Raw genomic sequence first — 27,446 nt, 5'->3', positions numbered from 1 at the left:
CACACATATCACTATTAATTTTTTTTTAAAAAAAATATTCAAATTATCTTTCCTTTTCTAGCACCACTCATTGTTAGGAAATTAGCAAATGCATTTTGGCTAGGATGATCTTGCAAATTCAGTGATAGACGGATCAAAGTTTCAGATGGGGAGTTAAGCAATGCTTTTGCCCATTGCGCTAGCCGGTAGTGATTTTACAATTATTAAACCTGAAATAAAGGCTTCTAGATCCCATTCCAACTTCTTCTTATTTCTATCTCTTTTGGTAAATTCATTTCATATCCCTTGATATGGTCCCCCTTTTCATTTTTTCTTTAGAAAAACATCATTAGGCATAAAAACACAAATCTCAAGCAACTGCTCTGTCATGTACATTCTCTGGAATCTTTACACTCTATTATAGCACTGATCAAGATGTAAAGTTGAGGAAGGAGAACGATGATTTTAATAACATCAATCAGCATATCAGCTGCATCTAATGCTGTCTTCCCCAAAGCAGAGAGGAAGCCATTACCAAAATATATAAATCACCACCTACACCACCTTGTTTGTTTGTTTGTTTGTTTGGATTTATATGCCGCCCTTCTCCAAAAGGACTCAGGGCAACCTTGCAGTCCTATGTTCCAATTCTTTTCCAGCAAGCCAGAACAGAAGTCTCACTACCCTTGCTGGTAATCTACAATGATCTCAAAGATCATGGACATGACACAAACGAAACAACTTCTCCACTTACCCAGGAAGCATGATCTGAACACTTATCTGTGCTAGTGTCGGAATAGAGGATTCCATCTTTAACTAAGACAGAGATTGCTTTTAAAATGAAAGACAGGAACAGATTCAAATGTATGTAGTTCCGAGTGCAGTGAAGTTTCCTACACATGGAAAGAGAAAAAAAAACCCAAAGTATAGCTGAAGATCTTTCTACTTACCGTCTGTTTTTGATAAGAACAATTAAGAAAAGAATATAATGTAGCTGTAGCCAGGGGTGGTATTCACTTATCTTCCCTACCAGTTTGCAAATGTGAGCGTGTGTGGGGATATGCAGTCGCTTTTCTCGCACGCACCACTTCCATGCATATGCACAGCCTTCCGCGCATGCACTTTTGTTGAAGAAATGGCCTAAATGGGATGCCGTAGAACTGGGGCGGGGCCACCCGCAATTTCTGCTACCAGTTTGGGCTAACTGGTCCAAAATGGCAGAATACCACCTCTGGGTGTAACTCTTGAGCGCCCCATATCTATATTCTGCTTTGCCCTCTGCTCTTCTACAGGCTGCATCACCTTTACTGTTGAGACATGATAATGCCAAAATCTCTCCTTTTAGGGGACAGTCCAGAAAGTTATGAGGCACCATACATTGGAGTTAGCAGTAAAGAATCAGAATCTCTCATGCTCCACCCAAACAGAATAAAAATTAAATAGTTATTAAAATGCAAAGTTACTCTCGTTTGCAAGTTCTTGTGTGACAAATGAGGAATCTTGAGGGTTTTCACTAAAAACTGAGAAAAACTGATGGCTGTGTCGTAACTTAAAATAATTGCTAAAGTAATTTATTTTAAGGCAAGGATGCCTTTCAATTTCTCTTTCTCTCCTTGGAGGGTTGCAAGGAGGAAATATAGTTTAACAGTTTTAGCCTTTTTTTTTTTTTTTTTTGGAATGAGCTGGGTTTTGGAGTGGTTATTTCCTCAAAAGTGAAAGATGGATCACGAGGAAGCGCTGAAGAATTGATGCTTTTGAGTTGCAGTGTAGGAGAAGACTGTTGAGAGTCACTTGGACTTCAAGGAGATCAAATCAGTCAATTCTAAAAGAAATCAACCCTGACTGTTCTTTGGAAGGACAGATCCCAAATCTGAAATAGATCACCTAATGAGAAGAGAGGACTCATTGGAAAAGACCCTGATGTTGGGAAAGATGGCAAAAGGAGAAGGGGACGGCAGTGGATGAGATTGTTGGTGTCATTGATGCAATGAACATGAACATGGACAAACTCAAATTTCCTTAAAATAGATGTGTTAAATCTCCTAGCGCAGTCTACTGTTCAAGAGACAGATTATTTCTACATGCTCCATCCAGACTGCAGTTTCCTGTTCTTTGTAAAGATTGTGAGATTTCTGGGGTACCAATTTTCTTTAAAATATCCCATTGTTACTTATCCACGTGGTGCAGTTGATAAAAAACGTGAGTGGTTTATATTGTTTTCTTCTATGCAGAATGAAATGATGCCTTTGCCATTGTTACTAAAGTGATAATCCACCTTTAGCATCTTCTTATATTATTGTTGCCCAATATGTTGGCTTAGCCAGGTAGCTAAGATTACCTTAATGTCTTGGGGGACCCTGTTGAGGCGTACATGTTTTTGGCAAATACTTGAATGTTCTTCACAGGAGAAGAACACCCTTTACATGAAAGGGAAAACCTAATTTTGCAACTAGATCAGTGATGGCTAATCTTTTTGTCGTTGCATGCCGAAAGCATAATGTAATGCGCGTGTGACACACCCCCATGCCCTGTTTTGGGCCTAGCAGGCCTCCCTGAAGCCACATGGAACCAAAAACGGGCCATGGGGGGTGCCCCCTGCGCATGTGTACATGACCCTCCCGTTCCCCTGCGCATGCTTGTGTGTTTCCCACATGTACCCCTTCCCCTGCACATTCAGGGCAGAGACCTGAAAGTCAGCTGGCCGGTGGGAGGTACACGTACATACATAGTGGAGCTGAGCTGGGGCGATGGCTTGTGTGCCCGCAGAGAGAGAGCTCTGCATGCCACCGCGTGCCAAGGAACTAGATAATTGCATTTCAGCACTCACTTCTTTTAAACTGCCTTTTTACAGAGATAACTTTTTCCTATTACGAAATATAGTCTTGAGTTTTTTTACCTGTGTATATTTGCAACCTATATTATTGCTCTATCATGTAAGTATGTATGGCAATTCCTAATTACTCTTTTCTTTATTTACATCCTAAAGATATGATAAAGAAAGGACTAAATATTTGCTGTCCTCTTTTTCATATGACTGGCACTGCCTTCTTTCATGACTCTGACTAGTAGAACATCATCTGACTTCATTGGCCCTGGGGAGGCCTTTTGCAAGGGGGGGGGGAGGTCCCACAGTGCAACCTGTCTTTCATTTTATGAGCCTTGCTTTTCCAACAATTATCTTTAGCAATCTTCTCCAGAACCTTACCCTGAACTCACAAGCTTTCTGTAGTACAAAACTGTCCAGTTAAAATTAGGTTCACTAATCAGCCCTGTTATTTAATGAAACAAATCTTCTACCGTTGCTGCTGATCTAAATCCATTTTAGGCCCTGGATACATTGGGAATTTTGAAATGATATTGGTACTACTCACATAAAAATGGCTGCCGAGGGAAAGCTCTTCCTATTTGGGTAATGGCCGACTTGACGAAAACAGCCAGTCTCACAACAACTCTTCTTCAGAAGGCAATTCAATAAGGTTGTCCCACATCACCTCCTTTAGATCTCCCCAACCTCCCTCACCTATTTTCCTCAACAGGTGGGCCTCCTTGCTGGACTGACTGCAAGGTCCTGAGCTCCAGAGGGCTGGCAAAGCATAGGATTGTATTCATCTATATAACTAGAGGGCTTGTATGGATTCCGAAAGGATTTTGACAAATATAGGTGATACTACAGAATGGCACTTCGGTCTGCACCAAACCAGCTGCTTTCCATTTATTATTTTAATTAAATGTTTGCAATTAAACCCATCTGAACAAATGAAAAATCTCAACATCTAGATCAGGTTTCCTAGTCAGCATCCAACCTACCGTATTTTTCGCCCTATAAGACGCACTTTTTTACTCCAAAAAAGAGGGTGAAAATCTGGGTGCGTCTTATACACCGAATGTTTAATGTTTCCATTAACGAACCGTTCAAAGTTCTGAACACCTGGATGGCAGCTGGGAACCATGATCTGACGTCTACTGGGCGGATGAAGAGGCCCACTATCACACAAGTGTGTGAATGGGTTAAAAGGTCATGGGACTCTGTGAAGGAGGACATTGTTGTAAAATCCTTCAAGAAGTGTGGCATTAGTAATGCCTTGGATGGAACAGAAGACGACGTCTTATTTGACACCAGTGAGGAAGAAAGTGATGACAATGACTGCGTGGATATGTCCTTCCTCATTTCTGATAGCAGCGAAGAAGAGGAATTCTTGGAGTTCGAATAAAAACATTATAGCCTTATTTTTGTTACTTTCACTGTTTACTGACTTTACTGACTGTTAATGAGAGTAAAAATAGTTCTTAATATGTTACATGGTTGACATAAAATTGTTCTTAAACTGCTGTTAACTTTATAAAGTTGATATAAAATATTTTACTACAGTATTTGGTTCAGAATCTTTTTTTTCTAGATTTTCCTCCTTTAAAATTGGGTGCGTCTTATATTCCAGAGCGCCTTATAGGGCAAAAAATACGGTATTTAGACTTTGGATGAAGATCCCAGAAATGTAGAGTCCAAAAATACCCCAGAAGGCAACAATAAACAATTTCCAAATGGTGGCCAAGATAACCACATGGTCATGTCCTTCAAATCACCAGAAACTGAGTTTGAATCAAAGGAGGCTTTATTTAAAATGTAAAATAGCGGGCCTGTTAAGTAACAAATGAGAACAGTACCGTCTCCTATTTTGCCACTGTTCCAAAATACTTAATCCCTGCCATGTTTCAACAAACTTACCTGAAAACGCAAAGAATGATGCTTCCTGTGATCAGAGCAATGAGAGAAACACTGTGTCCGAGGGTATAAATTGCTTTCACCCAAACATAGAAAACCTAAAAAACAAACATGTATTTTAATTAATTACCATGAGCAGACATTTGGAAAAGATTCAGCAAGAGAATTGCTTTTTAAATACAGTGGGTCATAGAAATTGCACAAAATACTTTTGTACCTTTCAAATGGGGATTTTTATTTTTTTTATTTATTTAGTAAATTTATATGCTGCACATCTCACTATTTGGGCAGAGAATACTCTCCAGAATCTTGGTCTATATTGTGCAGGTGACATACAGCATACAGCTCTCTGTCATTCATTCATTTATTCATTCATTCATAAATTTATAAGACAGCCCAATGGTGCGTTTCTGGGGTGTCATATATAGAGGAGGGGGAAACTGTTCCAAAGAGCAGAAACCATCCCAAGTTCATACTGCCAAAATTTCACCACTTAAATTATTTGGATTTTGTCTCTGCAAATCCTCCTTTCCCCATTCTCCCTCTTAAATACATCCCAAAACCAAAAAGTAAGGTAAACAATCTTGGCATGCCCCTCTTGGTCCAGTTGCAGCATCAACAGGATGTTTCTTTGGTTCCTGAGAAGATTAGGAGGCTTTATTTCAGTCTTGGTCCTCAAATTTTGTTCATCCATGAATAACCCACAGGATAAAAAGGAAATTGAGAAAGCAAAGCAAGGGAAGTTCAACAAGGGAAAGGAAGGAAGTTCACCATGGTAGATGACAATGGATCGTGTTCCTGATTCAGAAATTGTACTAGATTAACTCTCTCCTTCTGATGGCCTCCAAATGTGTCTGGCTCACCATTTGCAGGATTCCCAAACAACACAGCTCTTCAATGTTTGTGAATGCTGAAAGCTGCAGCAACTCTAAACCTTATAATTCTAGAGATCACCTTGCTGGGGAAGAAGTGTTTACATGTAGCAGATTTGAAGAAAAGGAAACCCTTTTGTGCTTGATTTACCTATTCTTTTTCACACTTCTGTACAAATATTGAAAACTGGGTAGAACATAGGCATCGGGGAAGACCCCTTGCAGGGCAGGGCTGAGGAATTAGCCCAGTATCTGCAGGACAAAATCGCTCAGATTCGGAAAGGCTTGGACTCTGACTGGGTAGATTCGGGCGAGTTGACAGGGATGAATCTTGTGGAGACCATCTGGGTTGAGTTTGATCCTGTGACTCCCGAGGGCATGGACAGGATTATGGGGAGACTCAGTGCTGCCACTTGTGTGCTGGACCCGTGTCCCTCCTGGTTAGTTTCTGCTTTCCGGGAGGTGACACGAGGCTGGCTCCAGACGATTACCAACGGTTCATTGAGACATGGGTTCTTTCCCACTGCCTTGAAGGAGGCAGTGGTGAGGCCCCTCCTTAAGAAGCTTTCCCTGGACCCAGCTTCTTTAGCCAACTATCGTAGGGGCTCCAACCTCCACTTTGTAGCGAAGGATGTTGAGTGTGGTAGCATGTCAACTTCCCCAGTACCTGGATGAAGCTGCCTACCTGGATCCGTTTCAGTTGGGTTTCAGGCCTGGGTACAGCACGGAGACTGCATTGGTCGCGTTGGTCAATGATCTCTGGCGGGCCCGGGACAGGGGTTGTTCCTCTGTCCGGGTCTTATTAGACCTCTCGGCAGCTTTCAATACCATCGACCATGGTATCCTATTGCGACGACTCAGGGGGTTGGGAGTGGGAGGCACCATTTTGCGGTGGTTCTCCTCCTACCTCTCAGATCGATCACAGTTCGTGTTGACTGGAGGCAGAGATTGACCCTGAGGCGCCTCACGTGGGGTGCCCCAGGGGTCGGTTTTCTCACCCCTCCTGTTCAACATATATATGAAACCGCTTGGCGAGATCATCCATGGTTTCGGGGTACGGTATCATCAATATGCTGATGATACCCAACTTTTCATCTATACCCCAAACCACCCCAACAATGCCCTCGACGTGATGTTCCGGTGCCTAGAGACTGTGCGGATCTGGGTGGGGACAAACAGGCTCAAGCTTAATCCCTCCAAGACTGGGTGGCTATAGTTCCCATCATCCCGATTTATGCATCATGTACCATCTTTGATGATTGGGGAAGAAATTTTAGCCCCCTCAGAGAGGGCCCGCAATCTGGGAGTCCTCCTGGATACGCAGTTTAGTTTAGAAGAACATCTTACAACCGTGACCGGGGGGGGGGCTTTTACCAGTTTGCCTAGTACACCAATTGCGCCCCTTCCTGCATCAGGATGCCCTGTGCACAGTCACTAATGCCCTCGTCCCTTCTCGCCTGGACTACTGTAAAGCTCTCTACATGGGGCTGCTCTTGAAGACCATCCTAGGTCCTCTCATGTTACACCCCTTTTAGGCACCTGCACTGGTTGCTGGTTTTTCTGGGTGTGATTCAAGGTGTTAATTATGATCTTTAAAGCACTCTATGGCTTAGGCCCAGGGTATTTGCGAGACCACCTACTGTCACCAGTAGCTTCCCACCGTCCAGTACGATCCCACAGAGTTGGCCTCCTCAGGGTGCCGTCGGCCAGGCAGTGTTGGCTGGCGACCCCCAGGGGGAGAGCCTTCTCTGTGGGAGCGCCTTTCCTTTGGAATGAGCTGACCCCGGAACTTCGCATAACCCCCAACCTCCGGTCCTTCCGGCGCGCCCTAAAAGTTGGCTTTTTCAGCAAGCTGGCCTGGCCTGAATAGAATAAAATAAATTATTAATTTTAATTGTCAATTTTAACTTAATCTTAAATTTGATGTAAATTGTCAATTGAAAGTTATTGGATTTTTTAATCTTTTTAAACTTTTGTCATATGTGTTTTTATATTGTACGCCGCCCTGAGTCCTTTGGGAGAAGGGCAACATATAAATCCAATAAAACCAAAACCAAATCAACCAATTGGAGTCAACTGAGGTACTTTTAACAGCTTCTATTTGTAGAACACGCATACAGAACAAGAACTTCAACTTCAGCACCTCGCTCTGTTTGACAGTTATTTATACAGGAGTGGGCTTTTACAATGTAAAAGCCTGTTTTCAGCCCAGCGCATCTTCACCAACAGGCGCGAGCCTTTGGTTGCTGGGCTGTTATTCGTTACTTGAGGACTTGCGGTCGGTTGTAAGTCGAGGACCTAAGAGCGGTCGCAAGTCGAAGACTTCACACATCTTCTCCCCAAGCATGCGCAAATCCGCCAAATAGGTGGGGCGTCTCCAGATCCACCCAGAACGCCTCTGTTGCAGCTCGTCAGTTGTGGAGGTAGGTCATCCCCGTTGCAGCTCCTCCTCAGCCGGGGCAGAGCTCCGGGTGACGTCACACAGGTCCAACCCCGGAGGCAGACCCTGCTTCTCAGATAAGTCCTGCGGTGGTAGCGAGGCGGATTGAGGCGTAGTTTTTACAGGCTGCTGGCAGGCGGTAGCAGGTTGCGGGATGTAGGCTAGGCCTGACTGGGGGAATGCCTCGGTTGGAAGGCAGCGCCTCAATTGGTCAATGTAGCGCCGCCATTCATGTCCGTCATGCAAGACGATCCTGTAGAAACAGGGCCCCATTAATAGAGTAATAGTGGCTGGCACCTACTTAGGATCCCCTGAAAAAGTTTGGGCAAAAACAGGGTCTCCCTCCCTAAACTGGTGTTTGGCCATTCCCAAGGGTTCGGCCGTTAAGTTGGCATATTATAGGTGCAGCTGGTCTATGGTTGCCCACAGGCACCTGCCCATTAGCAGCTCCGCTGGGATTTTATTTGTGGCGGGGCACGGAGTGGAATGCTGCCCCAGGAGGTAGGCTGCCACCTTGTCCGGCCATCCCCACTGGCCCATCCGCTCTAAGGCTTCCTTACTGAGCAAACGGCCCGTTCCGCTCGGTCATTGCAAGCGGGGTGATATGGGGCAGTGAGGGCATGGAGGATTCCTAGGCCAGCTAGGAACCCCTGAAACTCAGCGGCCGTAAACTGGGGTCCATTATCAGATACCAAGGTATCTGGTAATGTGTGAGTGGCAAAAATGCACCGCAAAACCCTGATAGTAGCCTTGGTAGTAGTGGACTGCATAAGAAGCAATTTCACCTACTTAGAATAAGCGTCTACTACCATCAGGAAGTTCTGGCCATGGAAAGGGCCTGCATAGTCCACATGTTGCCTGGACCAGAGGCCCCTAGGCAGTTCCCAATCTCTTACCGGTGAAGCGGGGGGGGGGGCAGTCGGGATTCCTGGCAGGGGTGGCAGGTAGCTACCCATGTCATGATGGCCCCATCCATCTTGGGCCATCAGACATAACTGCGGCCCAGGGCCTTCATGTGAGCTATGCCTGGGTGGCCCAAGTGGAGGTTGTTAAGCACCTGGACCCGCAGGGTGGGGAGGACCACCACCCTATCCCCCCAGAGCAGACATCCACCCTGTTGGTTCCAGTTGGCTAGCTTTGTAAGGGGGAACTCATCTGGTACCTTGCCTAAGGGCCACCCCCTGCGCACCCAGTTAATGACTTGGGAGAGGAGAGGGTCAACCCTAGAATGATGGGCGATGTCTGTGGCCGACGTCGGAAGGTCAAGGTCCTCAATGGACAAGATCATGGGGCCAGGGGCAGGGTCGTGGCCTTCCGAAGGGAGAGTGCAGCAGCTGAGGGCATCAGCATGCCCCAGCTGTTTCCCAGGCCGGTATTGCAGTAACTATTGATAGGCAGCCATAAATACCTCCACCATGACATGCACAGTGACAACATAGGCGAGGTAGGGCAATCACCGGCCAGAAGCTCAAGGAGAGGCTTATGGTCAGTGAGTAAGGTGAAATGGCAGCCGTACAGGTATTCATGAAACCTTTTAATCCCAGAAACTGCAGCCAGAGCCTCCTTGTCGATCTGGCTGTAGTTTCTCTCCGTTGCAGAGAGAATCCAGGAGTAAAAGGCGATGAGGGCCTCCGAGCCATTGGGGAAGATGTGGCTGAGGATGGCCCCCAATCCATAAGGGGAGGCGTCACATGCTAATGTCAGGGTAGTCTGTCACTATATTGGACTAGGACAGCCGCTGACATAAGCATGGATTTGACAGCTGTGAGCGCAGGCGCTTCGCTACTGCCCCAGTGCCAGGGAGCCACTCTATTGAGCAATCGATGGAGTGGCTCGGCTAGTGATGCCTTGTGTGGAATATAAGGGGCATAAAAATTTTAAAGGCCAAGGAACGCCTGCAACTCAGCCTTGCAGGTGTGGGTGGAGGCGTTCCGCACAGCCTTGATTTTTGCAGGAGTGGGGTGAAGGCCTTGGGCATCAAAGAGGAAGCCCAAGAACTCCACCTGGGGCATTCCTATGTAGCATTTGCTGTGCTTCAATTTTAATCCTGCTTGTCTAAAGCGGGAGAGGATGTTCCGAAGCATTTTGATGAGTTCTGATCGGCTGCCAGCAGCGATCAAAATGTCATCGAAACAAGGAACGACTCTGGCAAGACCTTGGAGCAATTGCTCCACCAGGCTTTGAAAAAGTCCCGGAGCCACAGAAATGGCGAACTATAAACACGGAAAGCACCCCGGTGGGTGACGATGGTCTGGGCAGCTGTGGCCTCATCATCCACCGAGAGCTGCTGGTAGGCCTGGGCCATACCCAGTTTCGCAAATATGCAGCCCTGCCCCAAAGAGTGGAGCAACTGCTGCACAACCAGAACTGGATATGGGTTTGCCTGGAAACCCTTGTTGATGGTCGACTTATAGTCGGCACAAATTCTGATGGACCCATCTGCCTTAATGGGGATCACAATTGGGGTCTCCCATTTAGAGTGGCTGATGGGCCCCAGGATTTCTTGTGCCAGGAGCTTATCCAGCTCAGCATCAACTTTGGGTCTCAAGGCAAATGGCACCCTGCGAGCTTTAAAGCATGATGGGGGCTACCTGGGGGTCTAGGTTGAGACTGATGGGAGAGCCCTTGTATTTACCTAAGGAACCATCAAAGACATCGTCAAACTCCCTGATGACATCTTCGATGGAGGCAGCTTCTGGGTAGGTGGCATGTATGCCGGTGAGGGGCAGCCCCAGAGGAGGGAACCAGTCCAGGCCCAGGAGAGCTGGCAGGGGCTTGACTGCTACCATGACTGGAAGGTGGCCATGGAAGGACCCATAGTCCACTAGGACATTAAAGTAATCCAGGTGGGATAGAGCGCCCCTGGTAGTTTTTTAAAGAGGTGGTTGGCTCCAACAGGTCTTCTTGACAAAGTGGAGGCATCAGGGCAGAGAGGTGTCCCATGAGAGGATGGTCTTTGAGGAGCTGGAGTCCACTTCCATGGTGCATGGCCCCCCCTCTATGCTCAACGAGATGTGGATTTTTCGGCTGTCAGCAAAGCGGGACGAGGTGTTGCTGATGAATCAGCTTGGCGGCTAGGAGTTTTGCTGACGGCGTAGCAGTCATCGCGCTGGGTTGTTGCTGGCGGTCTTGGCGTAAAGTAGGGGGTCAGAAAGGAGACTATCCTGGTGCTGGCAGGTTAACCCTGCAGACATGTGACAGGTGACCTTTTTTCTGGTGGCAGCAGCAGACTGAATTTTTAAATTGGCATACCACACGGGAGTGAGCTCCCCGCAGCCGAGCCAGCCTCCCTGCAAAAATTTGGTTTGAGTGGTTGACCCCTTGGTTGGTAGTGACCACAGGTGGTCTACTTGGTCCTCCTCCTCTGGCGATAGCTCCTCAAGCGGGGCAATTTCGTCAATGAGGCAGGCTTTAGATGAAGAGTGGTAGCACTGCTGGCACTTTTGGAGCTCAGCCGTGGACTGTTCGGACATTTTGGCCGCTCTGGGCCTCATCCATGGCTGCTTGCAATGTCTGAGCATGCCAGCAGGTGCCTTTTCAGGCAGATGTCTCTGACTCTGCAGACAAATTGCTCCACAATCGTCAAGGTCCGGGAATTCACATTGGATGGCCGCAGTCCGGAGTGAGGTGAGAAACTGACTGACAGATTCCCCTCCTTCTGAACGCATTGTTTAATTATCTTTTGTAATTCTAAAGGAAAATAGGATTCTTAAAAATATAGACAAAATGTAGATTTAAGATTTCTGCCAATACTTGAGGAAAATATACTGCTAACACTTACACAGCAGTGTGTTTAAGATATTGCACCAACCTGCAGTCAGCTTAGTGCATCTTAGGTACCATAATTTCTTCTTGGCCTCATAGAGTTCTGCTCAAGGTGTGAAAGTGATCAGCAAAAGTGAAAAGTAAAAGCAAACAAACACCCTCATTTACTCTCCTATTTCTTTCTACTGACATATCACTGACCAAATGTAAGCTATCTTTCCCTTGTTTTCACAACACATGAGAAAATTACACATGAATTATCATCAAAGGGAGATTTGTGTCTTTTTCCTCCCCCTACTTCTCATAATTTAATATGATGGATAACGCAAACTGTATTGTGATAATATCCCTTGAGTTTTTCCTACCATGTATCACATCTTCTGCTTCCAACAGTACAGAAGAAGAAAAGGTGGTGATAATAGGGGATGAAACAATTGCATTAAACAGAGGGAGCTACACACTACATTAAGTTGTTCCATATGTAAATTTGAAAATTCCCTAGTATCAAAGTTAGGGTTCTTATTTTTTTATGCTATTTCAGAAATGGCCTATATCCATGATAATGAACCTATGGCCCACATGCCATAAGTCGCACGCAGAGCCCCCTCTGTGGGCATGCAAGCTGTCACCCCAGCTCAGCTGCACTGTGAATGTGCGCGCACTTCCCGCCAGCCACGATTTTTGGGTCTCCGCCGTGCATGCTGTGGGAGCACGCGAGAGGTGCATACGCATTCACGGAGTTACGCATGCATGTGTTGAGGCTGCAGCCCTCCCCTCCCCCATGGCCCTTCCCTCCCCCTGGCCCAATTTTGCTCCCAAGGAGGCCTACTAGGCCTAAAACAGGGCACAGGGGTCACACATACATGCAGAAGGTGGTGGTCACAAATACATGCACAGGGGTGCAGGGGGGGTCTCATGCACATTGCATTATGGGTGCGGACACGTGCTTTTGGCATGCGACAACAAAAACGTTAGCATCCCTGTCCTATATGGTCATGGTGAGAAAAGAAACACATTAGAGAAAAACAAAGAAAAAGTAATAAGCAAATTACCTATCAGCAATGAACATATAAATAAATATGTGGTATTCTAGCTCAGTATTTCTTAAACTTGGCAACCTTACGAAGTATAAATTTCAACTCCCAGAATTCAGCTGGCAATATGTAATAAGTCCGGCTGAGGAATTCTGGGAATTCAAATCTGGCTGGAGAATTCTGGAAATTGAATTCCAAACATCTTAAAGGTTCCATGTATGAGAAATACCAGCACCGCTAGCCACATTGTCAGTCTCTGTTTATGTAATGCTTGGAATCATTGTTTAAGTTAGATTTAATATGTACATTGCACTTGATTAATTTTTCACAATTAAGCCTTAAATCATGATATAGAAACCACAATAACTGGCTTCACGTAATACTATAAATCAAAACTAATCAAACCATTTTTAAGAGTTAGTGCTGGGTGGAACAAGATACTCTGAGGGATATTTTTGCTCCTATTTATTTTACAGCATTTGGAAGAGTAACTTACAACATTTTTGGAAACAGTAGGCTCAGAAGTTATGTTTAAATAAGTCTTTTAAAAAGGTTATCTTTTTGCCAATATTCTAGAATGGTACTATAATAATTCTGGGAAAATGCTTTTTCTGCTTATATAATGGTTGATGCTTATTGTTTGAAAAGCTATTTTTCAATTGTATTGGTACATTATTTCAAATCAAGATACATTTACTTCAAATCAAGAACATTTTCTTACTTCAAAAATATACAGAAACACAAAAGAGCTTCCATTATGATTATTGGCTTTACTATGCTGAAATTAACTTGCTCATACTGAAATTAACTTGTTCATGTTTTGCTTGATGGGACATTTTTTCCCCACTTTTCAAGTACGCTTCTCACTTCTGCTTAATGTGGGGGGGGGGGGAGTGTTAATTTATTGCTTTCGGGTCCACAAAGTCTTAGAATTGCCAAATGTATCATTTCTCTTTCTGGAACAAGTTACATGACATTTGACACTTTGATTTCATTCACACTCTTGACATAATTGCCATTTAAATTAAATTGCAGGCAGGACATATTGAAAATATGAAAAGAGTTCTGTAGGATTGGCTAGAGAGCGACATATATCCCATTTTCTGCTTAGAGATTAAGAAAGAATTATGCCACAGATCCTTCCAGGAGCAAATTTAGGAGTTTCACTGCAGTACATCTCTTGATGCTTCATAGCATAATCTATGGCAGATACAGAGGTTTATCTCATGTTCCTAAAATGGGGAAAACCCTCTTGATTTTCATAAAAAAAAATACACAGGGGTCCTTACACTGACAGCAAGGCTTTAATAAGGAAGAATGTCCTTTTCCTAATATTGTTGGCATGGTGCTTAATTAGAATAGAGCTGGAAGGGACCCTGGAGCTCTTCTAGTCCAACCTCTGCTCAAGCTAGAGACCCTATACCAGTGATTCCCAACCTTTTTTTGGCCATGCCCCAACTAAGCATCTCTAAAATCCTGATGCCCTGTGACATATAATTCTTACTATTCAAAAAGTGAACTCATGCGTAGGAAGCATAAAAGGCCACTAACTTGGTTTAAACAAGGTTCCAAAGAACATAGCATCCATGAAAGAGAAAAATAAAAATGAAAGACAGTAGAAGTACTGAGGAACTTAAAAATAATAGTATGAAGGAATATGAAAAAACAGCAAAGAAAGTTTCAAAACGTATAAATAGAAAACTGAAATGCATAAATATGAAATAATTTTAATGAAAGCTTTTTCTGTGATACTTTGATCATATTAATTACTATACATATTAAAATAAAGGTATCTAACAAATTCAAAATACAATTTGAGCTCACCTCAAGATCATGTTTACAAAGCAATCCTATGCATGCCTATTTAGAAGTAAGTACCATTGTCTTCAATGGGGCTTACTCCTGGGAAAATGTTGTAGGATTGCAGCTTTAGTAGTGAGATCCTTGTGCTTTGTGCCTGCTGCAGAGAGATATTATATTAGGCTTCAATTTAGTCAGCTTCATTCTAACGTCTCCTCATTCAATGATATCCAGTCACTGTTTTAAATATTTAAGTTATTTAAATTTTGAATATTCTTGTGAATACTGACGAACTTTTTTCTTGCTTGCACTACTTGTTTTATGCATAAGGTTTGTGACTAAGAAAAATAAATGTGAGAAAAACTTATGAAATGATGCAAATTATTAAAAGAAGTACTTAAATTGTATTAATCTATCTTGGTGTGCTTATCACTTTTACTGTCTCCTCAATTGGTCTTCAAATACTCTTTTAGAAAGTTCAAAAACAAAGGTTGCAGGCAACACCACTTCTCTGGTTGTGTTTCTTGCAATACTTCTGAAAGTATAGGTTTCATTCATTTACCTAGAGCAACTTCTGAAATTATCTGGTAACTGTTACTCCCTCATACGGAATATATTCTATTCAACATGCAGGTTAGAAATTCAACTTCAGTATCTCTGGAAGGTGATCGTTTGGGGAAAAGTAATGTGCAGCTAAACCCACAAATTAACTGATGATTGAATATATTTCTTAGCTGAGAATTCTTCAGCTTTGACACTGTTCTTCCAAGAATGCAGCACACTTTGTTGTGCCATGCTGACACGGGCACACTTTTCCTCCAGTTTGGCTACTGTTGAGAATATCTAATAACAAAACTTTTTTGCAAGTTGAGAAACTCCATAGGAATTGAGCAGCTATTTTTACTGTGTTGAACTAGGGCCAATGTCTTCTCCAGCTCCATAGCTCTCTGCTGCTCCTATATATATTGGCATGTGTAACGAGAGGCAAACCTGGGATGTAATGAATTGGTCTACCTATTTAGTGAAATTTAAATCCCCCAGGGTCCTTCTTAATGTTCTCTAGGATTTAATTTCTTGGAGCAGGTAAAGGTCTGTAGACTAACTGAATAAACTGGTGCATGTGCTAAATCCTTTCAAAATAACAAGGCCAATTCAGGAAGAATTCAAATCTTGAATGGTAAGGAACTAGTCAGGGATGAAAAAGGGAAAAGGAAACAAAAGAAAATAACAATGACTTTAAAACTTTAGCCAGCAACACATGGATGCACAGAAAGAATGAAAGCAGAACAAAGGTACCCCAACACAAATAATTTTTCACAAAATAACTGAACTTCCTATTAGCACCCATATTTGATTGGTAGATCGTATACTTTTCCTTTAACTGTTTCATATCAGAAACTCTTGGAGAGGTTTATTTTCATTCACTATATCAGGGGTGTCAAACTCGATTTCATTGAGGGCTGCATCAGCGTTATATTTGACCTCGGGGGTGGGGTGGGTGTAACTGGGGTGGGCGTGGCCAGCTCAACATCACTCATGTCGGGGGTGCTTGTGGACATCACTCATGTCGGGGGTGCATGTGGTGGCCCAAGTGCTCTGCCAGCGAAAATAGGCTCCCAAGCTCTATTTTCGACTGTGACAGCCTCTTGCAACCCTCTGGCAGCGAAATCAGAGCTCTGTTTCTGCTGGCAGACACTTGAGGCCCCCTGAGCTCCATTTTCGTTGGCAGAGGAACCACGAGCCAGTCCTTCACTGTTTCTAGCGTGGCCCTTTGGGCCAGATCCGGGCATTGGGCCTTGAGTTTGACACCCCTGTACTACATGATGCCTTCAGACCATTATAATGACCTTGCTCAGCCACTACAGCTTTCCAGGTGATCTTTCTTTCCTTACCAGGAACTAATATATTAGGCAAAAATATGTAGGGAACGGCCAATTTCTCCAGTCCTTCATTAGTCATCCAGTGGGGGCATAGGTTGATTCTGGTCATTCTTGCAAAGAACACAGTATCATAACACTCATTATAGCAATGACTCTGATGGATTAGAGGTTCAAACGTTGATGAATGTTTCTGTGAAAAACTGCTCTTAATCATAATTTGAAATAACTGGACAATTCTCAGCTAACACTATATTTCTATTAGAAAAAAAATAAGATTCCATGTAACTCAGAAGAATTTTAAAATAAGGTTTATCGTGTTCTCTATCTGTCTCTTCTTCTTTCCTGGCATTTGTTTAAGAATTAAAGTAAACGAGGTGGTACTAAGAATTTTGAGTATATTCATGTTTAGTCTACATTACTATTCCTAACTGCTCACAAGGTATACATTTTGCAATGCCATAATTAACTGTACCTCTCATTTAGTGCTTTTTCCACACAGAAAAAAACTTGTTATTTTTGACTTGGATAACTAGAAAACTATTTCACAGAAAAATTCTTTTAAACAACAAAATGAAAAACTTACATCACAAAATAAGAAATGCACATTGGGAGAGTAAAAACAACAGAATTAACACATGTTTTTTTAATGCAATCCTCATTATATTAGTAGGTTTTTTTTTTTTTTTTGCAAAACAAAGTTTGTACCAGTATCAGATTGAAAGGTGTTGGCCAGTTTGCATCATAGGCAGTTTGCATGGTGAACAGTACTATATTTCAGATGACAAAAATGCAGTGCAAAGTCTGCATTACCTGAAATCCTAAGTAATAAAAGGGTAAGTGTCTTTCTCGATAACCTACCTTATAAGATTGTGTGGATAAGTTTTTATTTCTTTTTCAAATGATACCAATACTTTAAAAAGATGCAAACTTGGAAGAATGGCAGAAAGATATTAATAAATTTGTTTGGGCAGGGAAGAAACCGAGGATAAAACTTAAAATAATGCAAGATACACGTGAAAGAGGAGGTTTGAAAATGCCCAATTTAAAATTATATTATGAAGCAGTAGTTTTAACAACAATTAGCGATTGGATTAATCTAACAGAGGATAGAATACTGAATGTTGAGGGTCATGATTTGCTATATGGCTGGCATGCTTACTTAATATATGATAAAAAAGTAGACAAGATTTTTAAAAGTCATATCTTAAGGAATGCTTTGCTGCGTGTTTGGAAAAAATATCAATATAAACTAAATGACAAGATACCTATGTGGGGGGGGTGTGCCCAGACACACAATAGAGAATATAAGTATAGAACAAAAACAAGATGTGACTACATATAGAGAACTTCTTAGTATAGATAGAGGTGTATTACAGTTAAAATCCTTGAATGTACTAAGAGAGGAAAGGATAATTCAAACTTGATTTCAGTATGGACAGCTGCAGGCTAGATGGCAAAAAGATCAGAAAATTGGTATTATTCAAAATGAGGATAACTTTGTAAAACAAATTAGGGACCAGGGTCAAATGCATATAAAAAGGTTGTATTGAAATAGACTCCGAAATAGAGTTAGTCAAAGATTGCATGATAAAATGGGCACAAAATTTTGAGGAACCAATGATGGAAACATGGGAAAAGATCTGGGTAAGAAACGTAAAATTTACACAAGCTCAGAACTTGAGAGAGAAATTTTATAAGATGTTTTATAGATGGCACCTTGATCCAAAAAAACTAGCATGTATGTACCCGAACTTACAATCTAAATGTTGGAGATGTGATTGTGTTGATGCCACGTATTATCATATTTGGTGGACTTGTAAAAAAGTTAAAGCATTCTGGATAAAAATATGGTGGATTATTCAAAATATTTTGAAAAAGAGGATAAAATTCTTGCCCCAGTTGTTTTTGTTAGGCATAGTTTCAGATGTTATACTGTTATAGAGACTAATTTGATTTTGAATTTAACGACGGCAGCGAGACTGTTGGTGGTGCAGTATTGGAAGAAGGAAGAGTTGCCTACTATTCAAGAATGGACGTTAAAAATAGTAAACCTAGCAGAGATGGCCAAAATTTCAGCATATTTGAAGGACCACTCAGATGGGAAATACAAGTTGGACCGGAGAAGATGGATTGACTATATTCAAAATAAATATCAGACTAAAAAACTTCAATTAGCTTATGAATGAAGGCACAAGGAATATTACAATTTATTCGAAGTTAGTTTGAGAAAGGGGGAGTTAAAGCACAAGAATGACTGAATGTTAAAATTAGTTAACTTATGTTAGCATATGATTGTTAAATGATTATACCCTGTATTTTGCTCTGGGAGGTCGGGGGGAGGGAGGGATGGAGGAGGGGTAAGGTTGGGTTTTAATTAAAAAAAAAGATTGTGTGGATAAAACTGGCCACAGATAACATGGCTTTTGGGGTTGCTTAGAAGAAGAATAGCATTAGAATGGGCGTTGGTCCTTACCTGACACGCTCATTCTCTGTGGCATGGAGACAGCAGTCAGACTGGGTTGCTCTGTCCAGTAACCAATTGGACTAAGTCTATATTTGTGATGTCATCGAGCCCTGGTGACTCCTCCCAGCTTAGACGAAGTAGACTGTAGACTCAAGTGAGAGTTGTGAAACAAAAGGTAACTGCACAAGGCAGGTTCTCTTCTCCACACCAAAAAAAACTGTAGTTCAAAGTAATATACATGAGGGTAGGGCTGGCTGCTGTCTCCATGCCACATAGAATGAGCATATCAGGTAAGGACCAACACCCATTCTCCTATGATCATGGAGACAGCAGCCAGACTGGGATGTTCCAAAGGATGAGCTGTCCAACAGGGTGGGAACAACAGAGGAAGAAACACTAAAGCACATGAACTTGTTGCAGCACTCTGCGGCCAAAAGCTGCATCTGCTGACGCATACTTGTCCAATTTGTAGTGGCGTATGAAAACTGTGGGATACATCCAAGTGGCCGCCCGGCAAACTTCCTCCATGGTAGCCTGTGTAGACCATGCTGCCATAGTTGCAGAATGGGGTGTAACGTTCTGCTGAACCTGCAATGACTGAAGTTCATAAGACAATTTAATACAGGCTCTGATCCACCACCCCAGGCTCAATGGTGAAGCCTTAGTCCCCAAGGACGCCTGACAAAAGGAGACAAAGAGAGATTCCGAATGGCGGAGCGAAGCTGTGCGGTCAATATAGATCTTAAGGGCTCGGCATACATCAAGGGTGTGCCATCTACACTCCCTCTCATTAAGAGGAGCCGGACAGAAATCAGGTAAGATCAATTCTTGGCCCCTATGAAACCGGCTATTGAATTTTGGCAAGAAGGTTGGATCAAGTCGCAAAACAACGTGGTCTCGGTGTAATATGCAGAGATCGTGTCTCATGGACAGGGCAGCTAGATCTGAAATACATCTGGCCAACGTTATAGCTACTAGAAATAGAGTCTTAAGCGACAGCAATTTGAATAACGTGGATCTGAGTGGTTCAAATGGAGGAGAAGTGAGAGCCTCCAGCACTCGTGGCAAATTGCAAGTAGGGTATCTATGGATGACAGTAGGTCGAAGATTTGAAGCTCCACGGAGAAATCTCCGGACCAAAGGATGCGTGGAAAGGTGTTTTGTGGATGAGCCGTCTAGGACGGAAGACAATACAGCCACCTGCCAACATAATGTGTTTGGAGTGAGACCCTGATCCAGCCCTCTCTGTAAAAAGTCTAACACATGAGGAATGGAAGCCATCAAAGGATCAAAAGAGAGGCTAGAGCAACAAAGAGCAAATGTTCGCCACGTGGCATCATAAATACGGTTCATGGAACTCCTACACGATGCCTGGATGGTAGCGATGACGTTGAGAGAGATGATGTCCATTGTTAAGGCTTGCCGCTCAATCGCCATGCGGTTAATTGCAGCCACTGGAGGTCGGGATGCAGGAGTGACCCCTGATAAAGAGAGGCTAGCGACTGGGGGATGCACCATGGAGGGGAGATTGACAGTGTCACGATGTTAGCAAACCAAGGCCGGCGCGGCCAGTGAGGCGCTAGGAGTAATAGTTATGCCTCCTGTTCCAACATCTTTTGTATTACCCTCTGGATGAGTGGAAGTGGCGGAAATGCATATAGAAGACCCCTGGGCCATTGGCACCTGAAAGCGTCTACCCCTTGTGCATTGCGGTCCACAAACCTCAAAAAGTACCTGGGACTTGGTGGTTGTCCGCCATCAGTACTGGCAGGCCAAATTGGAGCATGAGTCGATGGAAGAGGTCCAGTTGAACGCTCCACTCTGCCTGGTCTATTCTGGCTCAACTCAGCCAGTCTGCCTGGACATTGGAGGCCCCCGAGATGTGCTCCGCCCTGAGGGATGGTAGATGAGATTCCGCCCAATGGCATAACAGGTTGGCTTCCTCCGTCAGTGGCCAGGACCAGGTCCCCCCTTGTCTGTTGATGTGGGCCTTGGTAGTGGTGTTGTCGGTTAGGATTAGGATGTGATTGCCCTGGATGTGACTGTCTGTCAGAAATGTATCAGAGCAAGCTGTACCACTTGCAATTCTAGCCAATTGATGCTGTTTTGGCTTTCTTCCTGCGACCACTGACCCTGGGCCACCAGGTTCTGCATGTGTGCTCCCCACCCTGTCAAGCTGGCATCCGTTGTAAGAGAAAGATAGGCCGGCTGTCTGAACAATGTCCCCCGCAATATTGCCGGGGACTGCCACCACTTCAGAGACTGGGACACCTGTCTGGGAAGGAGAACCCGGTGGGGGGAGCAGTTCATGTTGTTTTTCTGATGTGGAAGCATGAACCGCTGCAGGCACCTGCTGTGGAATCTGGCCCACGGAACTACTCCAAAGGAGGACACCATTTTTCCTAATAATTAGGAAAGCAGAAGCAAGGACACCTTGCGGAGGCGAAGGATCCTCCTGACTAACTCCATGAGGGTGAGGATGCGGTCTTGGGACAGAAATACCCTCTCTGCCATGGTGTCTATGACGAATCCGAGATGCAAAATGCAAGTCCCGGGGATGAGCTGACTCTTCTTGAGATTCACTCCGAACTCGCAAGGCCTGGATTGTCTGGGCTAGCTCCATCTTTGCCTGATGGGGTGACCTGGACAACAAGAGAATGTCGTCCAGGTAGCAAAGAATTCTGATGGGTGGCTAGAGCCGCCAGCACCTTCGTGAAGACCCTGGGGGCAGAGGACAGATTGAACGGGAGGGCTCGGTACTGGAAGTGGTTCCCCCCCACAAGAGAACCAGAGATATCTTCGGAGATTTGCGAAGATGGGAATGTGAAGATAAGCTTCAATCAAGTCTGAGGTGAGGAAATCGCCCTTTCTGACTCCCTGCAGGATGGTTTGGAGGGAGTGCATCTTCAACCGCCGATAAACTATGTGGCGATTCAAAGACTTTAGATCCAGTATTGCTCTCCAGCCCCTGGAAGCCTTCGGTACTACAAAGAGATGGGAATAAAAACCCTGAACCTCTGATGGGGAGGGACCGGCTGGATTGCCAGAATCTCTAGTAGATGTTGAATGGCCTGATCCATCAGTAGCTTCTTGCGAGAGCACTGAGAAATCAGGCATGGCACAAAGTGTTCCTGGGGGATGGAGAGGAATTCCAGATGAAGGCCGAATTTGACTGTTTTGAGTACCCAATTGTCTGTCGTGGTCTCCTCCCATCGATGGCCAAAGAACGCTAGGCGATCCCCTATTGGAAGAGAGTCCAGATAGTCACTTTCACTTTGAGAAATGGTGCCTACCTCCTCCCCGGTAAGACTTCTTTGGGGGGAAGCGCTGGGTGTTTCGATTAGACCTGTCCTGATTTGATCCCTGTCTAGGGTTGAAGGACTGACACTGTGGACGGGAGAAGCAGGTCCCCCGCCCGCTGGACGAAAGAGCGACCTTCTATAGCAGCGACAGCTAACCTTTTTTGGCTCGCATGCCATAAGTGGGGGGAGCGCAGAGGGGTAGTGTGCGGGCGTGCCTCACCCATAATGCAATGCGTGACACCCCCCATGCGCATGCGCGCACTACAGGCACGACCCCCCATTTTTTGCATGCTTTTTTTGCCCTCCCCAGGCTCTAGAGGCTTTATAGGAGCCTGGGGAGGGCAAAAACAGCCTCCCCCACCCCCCCGGAAGCCCTCCGGAGGCTTGAGGGATCTTCAGGATGCTTCCCTGAAGCCTCCGGAACAGTCAAAGTGAACCTCCAAACAAACCAGAAGTGACTTCCGGTTTGCTCAGAGAGTCATTTTGAGCGCTCCGAAGGCTTGAGGGACCTTCAGGATGCTTCCCTAAAGCCTCCAGAGCAGTCAAAACGAACCTCCGAGCAAACTTGAAGTGACTTCCAGTTTGCTCAGAGGGTGATTTTGAGCGCTCCAAAGGCTTGAGGGACCTTCAGGACGCTTCCCTGAAGCCTCCAGAACAGTCAAAACGACCCTCCGAGCAAACCAGAAGTCTGTTCCCAAACTTCTGGTTTGCCCGTAGGACTGGTTTTCTGCGCTCCAGAGGCTTCAGGGAAGCTCATGAAGCCTCTGGAGGGCCTCCAGGGGGGTGGGGGAGGCTCTTTTCACCCTCCCCAGGCTCCTATAAAGGCTCTGGAGCCTGGGGAGGGCGAAAAATGGCTTTAAAAAAGGGTGAACTCAGCTTGCCAGCATGCACATGCGCGCTGGCCAGCTGACAGGGCAGCGCCTTGCGTGCCCTGACAGGTGGCATGTGTGCCATATGTTTGCCATCACTGTTCTATAGAATGGAGTGGGGCGACTGTCCTGTTTTTTGTATATAGAAGAAAGGGCCTTGGGCTAATCCTTGGACTCCATGAGGTAAGGATCCAAGGGAGCTCCAAAAAGCTGAGTGCCACTGAAATGGGAGGCTGCTTAGGCGCCACTCGGTTTGGACATCCGCCTGCCATGGCTTAAGCCAAAGAAGGCACCTGGCTGTGACCGAAGCAGCCATGGCTTTAGAAGCAAACCTGGCAGCATTTAAGGAAGCATCCACTGAGTATTCAATGGCTGCCCTAATCTTATTCAGATCCCTGTGTGACCTGGTATCAGTGGTTGCAATACGTTCCCGAAGCTGTTCAATCCAGACTAGAGCAGCTCTGGAGAAGAATGAAGTGGCTGTGGAGCCCCATACCGCCCAGGCACCTGCCTGATAACCCTTGACTAATGTTTGATCTGACTTTTTCACCTCAGGCTTGAGGACTTCCTCTGGGACTCCAGAGACCATTCTGGGCGAAGACAGGGCAGCAACCGGCGCGTCCACTGGAGGAGTCTTGAGAAACTTGCTAAGTTCAGGAGCGACGTTGTAGAGGCATTTGTCCAAGGTGGTCGGTTGGGGACCTGTCCCAGGAGAGTCCCACTATCGTTGAACAACATTCAGAAATATCTTAGGCGATGGAATAACTTCCTTTTCCACTATAAGTTCAGAATAAAGAGTGTCAGGGCGATTAGAGGAAGCTGGTACAGCAGTCTGAGTCCGAGTAGAAAAAGTGGAGGAAGAAGAAGGTAAATTAGCCACTTTTTTGCTTTGAACAGGAGGGATTTAAAGCGATCAGTTTTGAATAAACCGGCAAAAGCAGGTGCATCAGGGGTGATACCCTCATCATCTGATAGATCCTAATCCCTGAGATTATCCTGGTCCCCAAATATAGAAGACTGAATGGCGGTGGCAGGAGGAGGATTTTGGGGGGGTCTCTAAATGACCTATGCCTGTGTCCATGTGATGGCCCTGAAGATGAGCGCTGCTGGAGCCCTGCAGCTATGCCTTGCTTTATGGCTTCAGAAATGATGGCAGGCATTTCTGTAGGAGAGGAGAGTGAGGCTTGGGGCACTGCTGAGGCCTGAGCAGGAAGTTGACCTGCCTGTTCAAAGGTGTGATACCTATTAAGAGGGAGGTGAAAAAAAAGTCCCCTGGTATCTAGTTCTATTGAAGATGATGAGGAAGAAGACAATTCCCCTTCTGATTCATCCAGATGCTGATACCCCACCATAGGTGGTAAAGCTGGGGGGCCAGGGGAAGCAGCCCGATCCCCCATAGCAGGAGGGAGAGGAACCTGGATTTCCTGACTAGCCTGCCTTTGGGCCAGTTGAAATTCTTTCTCCAGGGCCTTTTGCCTTCTTTCTTCTGCCTTTGTGGCAGATTTAGAGACCTTAGTGGCTTTGGATGCCTTAGGAGCCTCCTTAGCTGCCCGTTTGCGGCTGCTCCTCACCCCTGATGGTCCTGCCTCCTCCAAATCCCGATCTGGGATAGCCCCCTGTTCAGCCATGCCTGCCAGTGCACAAGTCCCCGAATTGAAGGAACTGGAACAATCTCTCTGTTTTTTTTTAGAAAGTTGCAAGAAAGAATCCGAGGCTTTGGACTGCTCCATGAACACTGTAGAGTCGCTGGGCAGCCAAAATGGTGGCCGGCATCTTTGTGCACTTTTTTCAAGCTGCAAGATGGCCACCACACCTTCACATTTTGCAATCAAGAAAAAAAGCCACTGGAGCCTTTGGCGCACTTCCTGTGGCTATTGGTTCGTTCCAATGACGGCTGCTTCGGTGCGATGTCCTCCGAATTGCCACAAGCCGCCTGGCGTCTCCCACTGTTTTCAGTCTCTTCACCGATGCCGAACGCCTCAATTTCAGCCTCTGAGCTGTAGCTCATGAGCTGGAAGCCAGCGCCTCGCTGACTAGGACTGACTTGCATCTGGAGCAAACTCATGGCCGCAAGACCGCTGCAGGGAAGCTGAAAGCAAGTTCAAATCTCCTGCCCCAATCTGGGGCTGGAGAAGAAGAAAAAAAGGCAGAAAAACCTCAGAGCCAATTTAAAGGTTTAGAATTTTTTGAAGAGAAAAACCAATGAAGGAAAATAGATCGATTTAGATAATTCTAGGGAGAGAGATCAATTCTCACAGCTTGTCCTAGGTTGGACTGAGTCTAAACTGGGAGGAGTCACCAGGGCTCGATGACATCACAAGTGTAGACTCAGTCCAGTTGGTTACTGGAAAGAGCAATCCAGTCTGGCAGATATCTCCACGATCATAGGAGAATAGCAAATTATATGCAAGTTTGAATTCCTGTTATACTTTGTTACCAGGCAATTATATTATTTCATTTATGTGATATCTATCACATTTTTCCCTGTAGGAAGGGTATTTAAGGGTGCTTAAAAGCATCCCTGGGGACACGGTGGCACAGTGGCTAAGACGCTTAGGTGGGAAGGTAACAGCCTTCGGTGCACCTTCAGCATTGAGTCATGCTGGCTACATGACCACGGAGACGTCTTTGGATAGCGCTGGCTCTTTGACTTTGAAACGGAGATGAGCACTGCCTCCTAGAGTCGGGGACAACTAGCACGCCTGTGTGGGGAAACCTTTACCTAAAAGCATCCATTCATGATGAAGATGTATATATAGCTATCCAGACCTTAACTTTCATTTCTTTGGTTAAAGAAGCACTTAATTGTACTAAGCATAATACTTAACAAAAGTACTAAATATCTTGGATTTAGCTTTAGTCCAAATTGTATCATAGTCATTCTGAATTTCATTTTTTAAAAACTAGTGGTTTCACTGGATTGTTTTTGTCAATTGATATTAAAATATAGAGGAAAATACTCTCCTGGACATTAAATTAAAGATGTCTCACCATCCATTCCTAGCATTTAGATAAAGATAAGATAAATCCTTGTTTGGCCAGCCCTGATAGGTCTATTGAAGTAAGACCTTACATAAAAGAAGCTGATGAAGAACAATGTTAGTACAAAGAATTTACAAATTAAAGTATTGGAGGAAAAATACATTTATTTATTTTTATCTCATCTTTATTGTTTTTACAAATAAGGAAGCACACATTCCTGTTGTGTTTTCCCCATAACAACCATCCTGTGAGGTGGGTTGGGTTGAGAGAGAGTAATTGTCCCAAGGTTCACCCAGTTGACTCTCATGGTTAAGGTGGTACTTGAACTTATTACCATTTGCTTTCTAACCTGGTGTCTTAAGTAGAAGAAGCAAATGCTAAGCATACTAAGTTTACTGAAACTGATCAATTATTCCCAAAGAGATGCTGAGAAATTCTATAGAATTTTACCAAACAAAGTTAACTATTCTCTTTCCCAGTTCAGTGCAATCTTTTTTCCACTCCAAGCTTTTCACTCTGATAGCACCCAGAGAAGCACCTGTATACACATCCGTGATCTTCCCACCATCATTTTCAATAAACAAACTCAAAGTCCTTGAAGTGTCACACCATCACACCTTTGCACAAGATTATCAAATGCTCAAATGTAGAGGGGGAAAAACCCAATATTTCCAAGGCTCCAAGTGGCAGTGTTACTTCTTTCCATCTATTTTCACTTCCCAGTTTATATTCTTTATATGCCAGGAAAGAAAAAAAGGGAAAAAATTTGACAAGAAATTTTATAGGGCATTGAAAAGATAAAAAGAATGAAAATCTTTAAAAAAAGAGAAAAATAAAACCAGTCCCGTTTAAAAAATAAGCGTTTGTAGAAGTTTCAGCAGTAAAAGGATTAAAGAAAAATAACACACTAAGTTTGACTCAGGCTTAATCTCGCCACTTGACCTCTTCTGTCTTCAATTTTAGTTTTACTTTTAATCTTTGGGGTGTTCTCTCATCTAATAGTAAAAAATTATCTCACCAATTCAGCACACTTTCTCTCCTGCTTGTCTTCCGTTTCTGGAGCTGTCCCAACTTTCAGCAGCTTCAATGGCTGCTTCTTTGTCGCCGGGAAAAAAAGGCTTCTCCTGCATCTACCAGGGACTTTGCGATGTCCCCGGGATCAGCAGGATGTGCCCTTCTCTATCATTGTCTCTACGGGATGGTTTAGGTCCAAAAGGATGGTCCAGCAGCAGAGATATCAATGGCGATCCAGGAGCTCCAAGATCGCAAGTCGTATTGTCACGACGTCAGCTCCATGAGAACAGTTAACTTTGGAAAAGAGCCTTGGATTTTAAAGTGG

The 27,446-nt window shown here is 44.4% G+C and overlaps 1 protein-coding gene across 2 annotated transcripts in view; it reads right to left on the bottom strand.

Moving 5' to 3' along the window:
• VIPR2 (vasoactive intestinal peptide receptor 2) overlaps positions 1-27,446 on the bottom strand; it is a 129,939-nt gene that overhangs the window by 45,715 nt on the left and 56,778 nt on the right. The window contains exons 5-6 of one of the 2 annotated variants that reach the window (XM_081932275.1): positions 4,703-4,797; positions 734-872 (exon numbers count right to left, since the gene is read on the bottom strand). In XM_081932275.1, coding sequence (XP_081788401.1) covers positions 734-872; positions 4,703-4,797 — 234 coding nt within the window. The remainder of the gene's footprint in view (positions 1-733; positions 873-4,702; positions 4,798-27,446) is intronic. The other variant, XM_081932276.1, reaches the window with a different exon arrangement.

Source organism: Natrix helvetica (assembly GCF_964273705.1).
Source record: "Natrix helvetica genome assembly, chromosome: Z".
NCBI classification, from domain to species: domain Eukaryota; kingdom Metazoa; phylum Chordata; class Lepidosauria; order Squamata; family Natricidae; genus Natrix; species Natrix helvetica.
The sequence above is the reverse complement of the archived record's forward strand: the minus strand, read 5'-3'. Positions and strand labels throughout refer to the sequence as shown.